At 41.9% G+C, this 10048-nt stretch overlaps 1 protein-coding gene across 2 annotated transcripts in view; it reads right to left on the bottom strand.

The window, feature by feature from the left end:
* DLEC1 (DLEC1 cilia and flagella associated protein) overlaps positions 1–9673 on the bottom strand; it is a 33201-nt gene extending 23528 nt beyond the window's left edge. For both annotated transcript variants that reach the window (XM_023921993.2, XM_086866497.1), the window contains exons 1-12: positions 8912–9673; positions 7591–7731; positions 6907–7063; positions 6258–6368; positions 5200–5351; positions 4744–4952; positions 4422–4503; positions 3945–4032; positions 2948–3121; positions 2048–2184; positions 1054–1146; positions 698–788 (exon numbers count right to left, since the gene is read on the bottom strand). In XM_023921993.2, the coding sequence (XP_023777761.2) occupies positions 698–788; positions 1054–1146; positions 2048–2184; positions 2948–3121; positions 3945–4032; positions 4422–4503; positions 4744–4952; positions 5200–5351; positions 6258–6368; positions 6907–7063; positions 7591–7731; positions 8912–8944 (1468 nt within the window). In that variant the 5' untranslated portion in view covers positions 8945–9673. The remainder of the gene's footprint in view (positions 1–697; positions 789–1053; positions 1147–2047; positions 2185–2947; positions 3122–3944; positions 4033–4421; positions 4504–4743; positions 4953–5199; positions 5352–6257; positions 6369–6906; positions 7064–7590; positions 7732–8911) is intronic.
* Between the last annotated feature and the right edge of the window lie 375 nt (positions 9674–10048).

Raw genomic sequence — 10048 nt, forward strand, 5'->3', positions numbered from 1 at the left:
TCTGTTCATCATTTTCATAGATAGGGATTTCAGGGTCACATCCTCAGCTCAATTACATCAGCATGGTTTCACTGAAGTGAGCAGGGTGTTTACAGTGATTGCCAATCTGGCTCCCAGATGTTTTGAGCAGTATGTTAAAATTAGCAGCAAATGAAGTATTAAAAAAAATCCAAAACAAATACATATAATAAAGAGATTCAATAGATGACAAACCAAGTTTCATGTTATAGCACTCATATTACAGTACAAGCACCAAAATTTACAAGAATTTGAACTGGTTTCATTAGCTAATCCAAAGACTGCCCACGTCTCCTGAACACCCTCATCTAAGATATGCACCAAATGTGGTTCATTTCTGCCCTGTTACACCTCATGTTTCATAGTCTGTCAAGTTATCTCATTGACAGAAAAGTAAAAGAGATGAGCTGCACCTCAGCACCTTTTCTTTTTTGCGACTTGGTGACATTTTACATTTGGATTTTTGCCTACCAAAGGTTAAGAGCTCAGTGTTTTCTGAATCCAGTGTATTCCACACACTGGGAAGGAGCAGTAATAACTGTACAAAAAAAAATTGCCAGCAGGGGACACAGTATTTGCTTAATCCAATGACATAAAATGTTACTCATCACTTCATGCCAACAATCACCACTCACATTATCGGAGCATCTATGGAATTAGAAAGGTTTGAGAAACAAACCTGTGACTGTAACATGACTGATTGGATAATCATCACACAAAATGGTGAATGTTTGCTGTGAGGCTTCTGGCAAAGAAGGAAAAAATACTACCTGAAAGAGAGAAGGGAAATAGCAAGGTCTGTAACTGATTTCTCTCCCCTACTTTTATAATTGAAGTAATACACTTCAATTTGCAAATATTCCCTGAAGGACAGTTTTAGTGATTAGTAATTAAAAGTAACACTTGCAAGAAACAGAGTCATTTCATGCTCACATAAACCCAAACTTGCAAGGTCCATCCAGGTGTTCTAAAATAATCTTGCTTGTTGATTTATTTGGTGAAGTAAAAAACCTTTCTACAGCAGTTGGCACTAACCTCTACTGTTGCATTCTGCCCTGGAGCTACCTCCAAAACAGCAGGCTGGATTGCAAAAGGATCCTGTATCACAAAATCAGCACTGGCAGCCACCTAAGGTATTAGAACAAAAAAAGAAAAAAAAATATAAATAAATTAAATTGATCAGGTTTCTGTGTTTAAAACAAATATTTACCTGAAACCAACAGTATACTAAATCACTGTTTTACCTCTTACCATACATTTTTTACACATCTCAGAAGAGTGTGGCTCATAAATATGGCTTAATTAAAAAAAGAATAAAAAACCTCTCTGCTTTATAATGATCTTGGTGAAAGTAGGAGGGAAAGTGCAGTCTCTGAAGATAAATGACAGTGTCAGAAGTCCTAATATTCATGTTCACAGCAGAACAGCTCTGCCTGAGAGAGGGGCTCTATTTGTTTCTCCATGCTTAAATTCACTTTGAGTTGGAACTGTAAAGTTTCTGGAGGGACAACTTGGCCCATCTGCTCTCTCTCCAGCACTAAAAATGCCAGTCTACCTGTCCCACTTTATTTTCTTTGTCCATCCCACTTAGGCCCTGGTTTGTGCTGGGGAACTACAGAGAGAGCAGTTCTGAATTGGTTTGCTACAGGTGCAGCAAGGTCAGTAAGGGACCAGCTTTTGTTGAGGAGGGAGAGGAAATTACCTCAAGCAATGCTAAAACTGATGGCATTTCTATTTGCTTCAAGGGCAAGGTTAAAGTTTGATCCAGGTTTCCTTTCCCTTGTCTAAGCCTCAGTTTACCTCTCCCCTGAGGAAGACAACCTCTTCCACGGGAAAACCAGAGCACAAGAAGGTACAACTGTCCAGGGAGATTGGTCTCCAGGATAAAGGTGAATTCCTGACAAAATGGCACAATGCAGATGTCTCCAGCAAGGCCTTATGACTTCTGTGCTAATACACCACGACTGGCTCAAAAACCTTCACACCAGGGCACCTGGTGGGTCCAGTACCTCCCTTCTAAATCACTCACCCCTGAATCAGGAGCTGGCCAGGCTCTCTTTGGCATTATAGAGAACTTCCCAGTCCTAACTCCCTCATTTCTGCACAAAACTGCTGTTGCTTTTATTCCTCCAACAAGGCAGGAACCACAGTCTATAATGTCAGGCACTGCAAGGAGTAAAACAGAAAAATCAGACTCCAGAGACAGCAAAGGCTGCTGATTAAATAATTCTTTACAGACATTTCTGCATGAGAACATGCCAGGTTTTGCAATCCTAAACCCCCTCAAATTCTTTCCATTTCGAAGTTGCACAGTGTGAGATATATATTTCTACATTCATCTTACATTTTAAGGATGTAAGATGATCTTTCCTCCTTAAAGATTATTGAATGATAAAAAGGCAATTTTTTTTTAGAAAAGCTCAGTGTAACAGGAAAGCTGAATTTACAAAAAAAGCAAATTTTTGCAAAAGTAATCCTGTTTGTTACAGCTGAGGTTAGATATCTGAGAGGTGCAGGTATGCCATATCCATATATAATTATTTTCACATTCCATGAACGTTAATTAATAGCATCAAACGGTTATAATTAAATCATAATTCCATAATATTTAGAATTAGTAATTATAATTGGGAGTTCAGGAATCAACAAAACACAAACCTAGGAATGTGGCCCCTACTCACTTCTCTAATATAGTGATAAAAAGAGCCCAGGATGGTAAAAACAAATAATTGAGAAAAAATCCAACAGGATTACATTTTAATAACTAATAAATCTACAAGAAGTGAAAATGAGATAGACATCAAAGTGCAGAAACTGTACTGCAAATTTTTTTCCACATTTGTTTTGTGACACAAAATTGAAGACAGTCAAATAAAAAAACCCAAGTCTGCTTAATTTTAGAGAAATTTAGTATTTGGACACTACTGACATGTTAATACTGGAAGTGATACTTTAGCTTGGATTGGGATGACAAAAGGTTCTGATACTTGACTCTCCACAAATATATGATCTTCATAGTCTCCCAGACATTCAGGAATAAACTGGACTGTATACTGGCATGCCATCCCAGGAGCAATCATTCCTCCCTTTCCTGGATATTTTCCTTGGGGAGAAAAATAAAAACAAAAAAAGGCAGAAAATTAAAAAAAAGAAAACAAAACTTCCCCAAATTGGCAGTAGTATTTATGATCACATCTTCCTCTGGAAAGGTGCCTGTAAACTCCCCCAATTTATTGCCTAAGTCAAGCTGATAAAAATGGATGAGCACAAGAGGCCTGGCAGTGCAATCTGGGAATGTGCACATGTTCCAGGGAGCTCAAATATTGCTTTGTCTGAAATATACTCCTCAAAAACACAGAAAACAGTGAGGAGAAACTTAGAGACATTACCCAGTTTTGCTTTACCACAAGACAAAAGAGCTTCCATGGAGGCATCTAACTTCTAAATATTCCTCCAGTTCCTGGGGTATCACAATCTCCTTAGGCAATCTATCCCAGTGTCTGGTTCCTGGTTCCTGGTTTCCTGTTTTCCTACTGTAGCAAAGATAATTTTCTTAACTTTCCTCTAACTTATCCTTCTTTATTGCAGTGTGTTATTTCCTGCCCCCTCCTCCTGATTTTTTCGGTTCTGTTCTGAACTACATCTGTTCCTAGATGAATTTTGGGTAAGACTTGATCTAGGTATTCCACAGACATTTCAGTCTAACAATGAACACTTTAATCTAGCCTTCCTGAATTCTTCATTAGACCATTTCAATCTGCTTATGAGTTGCATGTGAATGGCCCTAAACCAGCTTTCAGTTTCTAAAGAGCTGAGTGCTATGGATAACAGAACCAAACAGAACATTTCTGGAAAATCTTTGTTAGAGCAGGTAAAATAGATTTTTTTATCTGTTAACATTTTAAAGGTAGAAAAAGAACCCTTACCTGGCCAAATGAAAAATACTGAAGTAGAAGGGGGGATAAGTCTTACATGTTGACCTGTTGAAGTGATGTTCCGTACCTCTACAGTCATCTTCATTTAAAAAGAAAACAATATGCTCCACTGAATTTATCATCACTCATGAAAATATCTGCAATTCTCTGCTACTACTGCTACTTCTAGGAGTAACTACTTCATTATCACAATCAACCCCCAAAATCCCTGTTTATTCAATAGAGGCTGAATTAAAACAAAGCAGAGACCAAGAAGAACCCATTTAGTCTTCACTGGTTTGTATGTCAGTGGCAGGTGGGAAGGAGTATCTTCAAGGAAGTTAAAGGGTCATAAATTCAATATACAGAAAAAAACTCACACTTTTATTAAAATTCAGAAAGGCTAAAGATTGGGTAAAATATACAGATCATGATAGGACATAATTCTTCAGGAAGGCAGAATTAATTCTCTACAAAGAACCTTCTCACCTCATAAACCTGCCCGGCTTTATCATACAAAAACAGGACAGAAGGTGGATTGGCAAAAAATACAGGAACAAATGAGGTATCACTGAAAGATTAAAAAAAAGGAGACATTATCTTACTGCCTGGTTCTCTAAATACTGATAAAACTGAGAAATTGCAAAATGTATCCTTGGGCAAAATCAAAATAATCATACAGACATACTTTGTTATTAAGAGACTATGCAAGAAATTTTGCTCAAAATATCTCTGGGTAAATCCACAGCAATTCTATAGCAGAGCTCTGTGTGCTCCAGCTCAGAATCCAGTAACTGTACACACTGCATACCCTTTGGTATCTTGTGCTTTTCTTCTGGCTATGATTTCTTCCACTTTTTCTTGAGAAATTACAAGAGATTTGCCTCCATGCAGAGTATTTGGGGGGAAAAAGCGTGGGTTCTTCAAATAATTCTGTCTTTTCTCAAGTCTGGAGAGAGTCTCCTCTGCTTCCCAGGACTTACTCTCTTTCCCAGCTTGCTTCTGTGAGGCTTTAGTTTTCTTTGAGAAACAAGAGTGCATAGTGCAACATTACACACAGTGATTTTGAGGATGAGAAAAAAAGGGAGTTGCACATGTATAATTAAAGCTAAGCAGCAATTAAAATAGAGAAAATACAGTATTTCTCCTTTTTTAACAGAGTAAATATAATAAGTACTGGAGTCAAATTAACAATGGGTCAATATTCACCCTTTGTAGCAGGAACAGAAACAGATCAGACAGACCAAAACTAACTTGTAAAACGTACCTTACTCCTGGTTTTAGCCTCGAGGCTGGAGTCTGGAGTTGAGAACAGAGTTGAAGACACACTTTTCACACTTCCAGGCAGGTAGATACTCTCGTCTAGTGAAAAAGCACGTTGTTTACGTGCCCCTTTCAGGTATCCAGGTTCTGATTCTCCTGCAATTCAAAGAAAATAATAATTCTGTAAGAGGAAAATATGAATGACAAACATTTAGTCTAAGCATAGTTGTATGAGTTTATTTTAAGGCTTGTTTCTGGCAAAAATCCTCTTGAGTTTAATGTATGTTTAGAACTTATTTTGTATAAACAAAGCTTAGTACTTTAATAAGAAAGCTTTAGAAGCATTAATTAAACAGGTTGTATAGTTATATTATTCCCAGAAAGATATGTTAACCTTATAAAGGATGTGAGATTTTTCACTTGGTTTGGAGTTACAATAGAAAAAAAAAACAAAACACAAATCCTGAAATTTGTGACTAAGTTGATTACTCTGAAATGTTTGTTTTGGCTTGACTGAAAAATTTCATTTCAATGATCCTAAAACCTTTCATCTTGGCTCACACAGAAATAAAATAAGCAGTCTTGACATTATCCAACGTTTTCCTTACTGATCTTCATGTGCAAATAAAATCAATGTATTTCCAGAACTGGAAAACTTTAAGCCCTAAATAAAGAACATAATTTTATTTCACTGAAAATAGTTTTTACTTTAATGTAACTACTTCCCTTCTCTATATATAAGATGTAATTGCAGCTTTTGTGCTAATGAAATTGGATGGAGACAGAACACTAATGCAGTTTTTGTGTGAGATGAAAAGAACTGTAAACCAATGTGCAATAACTATTAAATATCATATTTAAGAACATCTGAACTCAGTAGTTTTGAATTTACCAATTTAAGTTTGAAAACATGTCCTTAGTGGAATCCTATGTTTAAAATACTAGAGTCCCTTCTGCTTTGGCAGAAAACTATAAAAATATACTCAGATCACCTACATCCTCCAATACTTCAATTACAGAGTGTTCTAAAAAGTCTAAATTACCTTCTGCTTCAAAAGTTACCTTTTGGTGCTTTAGCAAGAGGTAATTTCTCAGTGATGTAATCCTCAGGACAGATTAAATTATTTTTTCTGAGAAGTTCATTATCCACAATCCACCGAAAAGAGGATGCCACTGCAACAAACAAAAGTAAAGCCAACAAAAAAAAACAATGAAAAAAAGCAAAATAATAGCCCCTTAAAACACACTATCTTGAGCAATCAAAAGTAATGTTATTTTTACACCTCATCCCTGTCAGGTAATATTTTTTATAGAAAATACTATTATATTATATAGAATATTTTATGTATATTTATAGAAAATAGTATTATAGAAAATAATCTGGTATTTTAATCTGAAGATTTGGACATGCATCTCCACAATTCTAAATTCAGTTCAAACCCAGCTAAGCACCCATTGGAGAAATATTTAATCTGTTTGTTGCTGCTATATATCAAGGTATGTATGCTCGCAATATTTAGGTGGAACCCCTTAATCCAAATTTATTACCTTGGACATGACCTGATTTAATTTCTCAATGTTAAACAGATGTTACTGTACTTGAAGCTCTGCACAAAATCTTTTAAAGCTGCTCTGTTAATGTAAAACCAACCAGAAATTGGTGTCCAGGTACCATAAACAGGTTCTGGGAGCAACACTCCAGAATCCTCACCTGGTGGCAGCCCCAGTTTGTGGAAATCTTCCCCTGCATCAATCTTCATCTCGTTTAGAATCCTTTCCTCTTCAGCTTTTGCTCGGGCCTGGGCCTGAATGATCTCCTCTTCTGCTTTGTCAGCTTCAGTCAGTCGGCTCTTATACTCAGCCAGAAGCTGCCACAGGCATGGGTGAATAGAGAGAAATTTGAGCTGTTACAGGCAGATGTTTTCTGTTTGTCTTTCAGAGGTAAACACAGACATATTAGTAAAACATCACTACTTTACAAGCATCAACAGACCTGCTAAAACACTGTCATTCCATGATAGCACAAAACAGAAAAAAACGCCTGTGGCTCAAATCACCCAGCATCAGTCTCTATTTTTATACACTGACAACAGCTTTTGGAGTGATGACAAGATAAGAAACCTGGGCCACCAGCAGGTACAGGGAAAAGTTTTCAGCCAGTACAGTAGGCTTTTAAAGGGCTACAGCTTTTACTGGTTGTACTCTGTCTGAAAAGCCAACTAGAGGTAACAGTATCATGAAGGATCATGTGAAAGGTTCTGTGGGAAACTGTGCTCAAGTAAATTTCCATTAAAATGTCAATTGTAGGATCAATATCTGCCTTTAAATTTTATTTTACAGAAGATCTAAGTAGCGACTAATGAACACCAAACTCTGACTTGGTTTGGACTTGTACCTTCTCTAGCTCATCTGTGTAACTATCTTGATAAACACTGTCTCCTCCTTGGGACTTAATCCAGTTTGTTGCCATATCCACCTCAAAAACATCTCCAGTGTACAGGTCCTTAAAGGCACTAGCCAGCACATGGGAGATATCCTGGGAAAGAAAATGAGGATGTTTAGAGTGCAAATCAAGAGACAGAATGCGAAGAGATCACTGCAGCACTGCTAATTACAGCCATTTGCAATTAGCAAATGGGAAAGGGATGTGTTTGCACACAAACAGTGAGGTGTGGATGTCTGTGTGTGTGTGCTGTGGGACAGTGTGTGCTGGCTGGCTGGATGTGTAGCTGATGGTGATAGACACAGTTCTCTGTGTGCAAGTGTGTGTGATGGTTTGTGCAGGGATGGGGCTGTGTGAATTGGGGCTGTGTGCAGGAAGGAGATATGAGCGCTGTACAGAGAATATGTGTGTGTGTCAGTCCTTGTGCAGGGCACGTGTTTGTGCCCCAGGGTGTGTGCAGGGGGTTGTGTGTGTGTGAGGCTGTTTGTATGGAGGGTTGTGTGTGCAGGGGGTTGTGTGTGTGTGAGGCTGTTTGTATGGGGGTTGTGTGTGCAGGGCTGTGTGTGTGTGTGAGGCTGTATGGAGGGTTGTGTGTGCAGGTCTGTGTGTGTGTGTGAGGCTGTATGGAGGGTTGTGTGTGCAGGTCTGTGTGTGTGTGTGTGAGGCTGTATGGAGGGTTGTGTGTGCAGGGCTGTGTGTGTGTGTGAGGCTGTATGGAGGGTTGTGTGTGCAGGTCTGTGTGTGTGTGTGTGAGGCTGTATGGAGGGTTGTGTGTGCAGGTCTGTGTGTGTGTGAGGCTGTATGGAGGGTTGTGTGTGCAGGGCTGTGTGTGTGTGTGTGAGGCTGTTTGTATGGAGGGTTGTGTGTGCAGGGCTGTGTGTGTGTGAGGCTGTATGGAGGGTTGTGTGTGCAGTGCTGTGTGTGTGTGAGGCTGTTTGTATAGGGCCTGTGTGTGCAGGGCTGTGTGTGTGAGGCTGTTTGCAGGGGTACTTAATGTGCACGGATGTGAGAGGCTGTTTGCAGCGGGGTCCGTGTGAAGCCGTGGGTGTGTGTTTGCGTGGCTGCTCATGGCAGGCTCTGTGTGTGAAGCTGACTGCAGGGTGGTCTGTGTGTGAAGCTGATGGTTTCAGGGGGGGTCTGTCAATGTGTGTGTCTGTGTGTCCCAAGGGTAAGTGCAGGTCTTTGATGCTGTTTTCAGGGTCTGTGTGCAGGGCTGTGGTCCTACGGGGGGCTACGCTATTTGTGCCTGCGCTGCCCAGCGCTGCTACGTTACCTGGGGGTCGGGGCTGGGGCTCCCCTCAGCCATGACCAGCCCGGTGCCGAGATCCTCTGGGCTGAGGCTCTCTTCAGCTATGTCCAGCCCGGCGCTGTGATCCGGTGTGTCGATATTCGGACTCTCCTCAGCCGTGCCCGGCCCGGCCCCTCCTCAGCTTCCCGGAGCCGCCGTTGCCGAGTGACCGTGCGGGCGGGCCGGGCACGGCCTGGCGGGGTAATGGCGGTGCCCCCTTCCCTTCCCCGGCGCCATCGCCCCTCAGAGCCCGGCGGGGTAATGGCAGTGCCCCCTTCCCTTCCCCGGCGCCATCGCCCCTCAGAGCCCGGCGGGGTAATGGCAGTGCCCCCTTCCCTTCCCCGGCGCCATCGCCCCTCAGAGCCCGTCGGGGTAATGGCTGTGCCCCCTTCCCTTCCCCGGCGCCATCGCCCCTCAGAGCTCGGCGGGGTAATGGCGGTGCCCCCTTCCCTTCCCCGGCGCCATCGCCCCTCAGAGCTCGGCGGGGTAATGGCTGTGCCCCCTTCCCTTCCCCGGCGCCATCGCCCCTCAGAGCCCGCCGGCGCTCTCGGGGGCTGAATGCGGCACTCCGAGTCTCTGAGGGGCTCGTACCCCGTCTCTTCCCTGCCATGGATTTGTGCTCTTTTAAGGACGAGTAGCTTTGTGAATTAATAGGAGATAAAATGTTGACTTGAAACCTGCGAAGGGGGTTTGGACTTTGGGGGATTACTCGCCCCTCCGGCGCTGTGCAGACCGCGGGCTGGAGCTGAGGGAAGAGGTTAAATCCTGTCCTGATTGCCCACACGCGGGACGAGCAGGCTGGGCTCATCCCTAACGCTGGAACCGGGCTGGGAGATGGGAATATTCATCATCAGCCCCAACCCATCCATCTCCCCGCTCTGCCTGCGGAGCCCTGGCTGTGTACACTGGTTGCTAACAACAGGCTCTGCTGAATCCGGTGATATTTTCCATAGAAACCATCCCGGTGTAGATTTTCTCCTTGTCCTGCTGCCTTTTTATTCTTTCTTTTTTCTCCCCTTCCTCCACTCTTTTTGCTCAGACTGAAGGAACCTGACTGTGGCCCGCAGACTTCTCCATCACTATCAGGGTCATTTGGCTCTACAGGGTTTTGGACGAGTTGGG

The sequence above is a fragment of the Cyanistes caeruleus genome, chromosome 1 (assembly GCF_971803275.1).
Source record: "Cyanistes caeruleus chromosome 1, bCyaCae1.hap1.1, whole genome shotgun sequence".
NCBI classification, from domain to species: Eukaryota; Metazoa; Chordata; class Aves; order Passeriformes; family Paridae; genus Cyanistes; species Cyanistes caeruleus.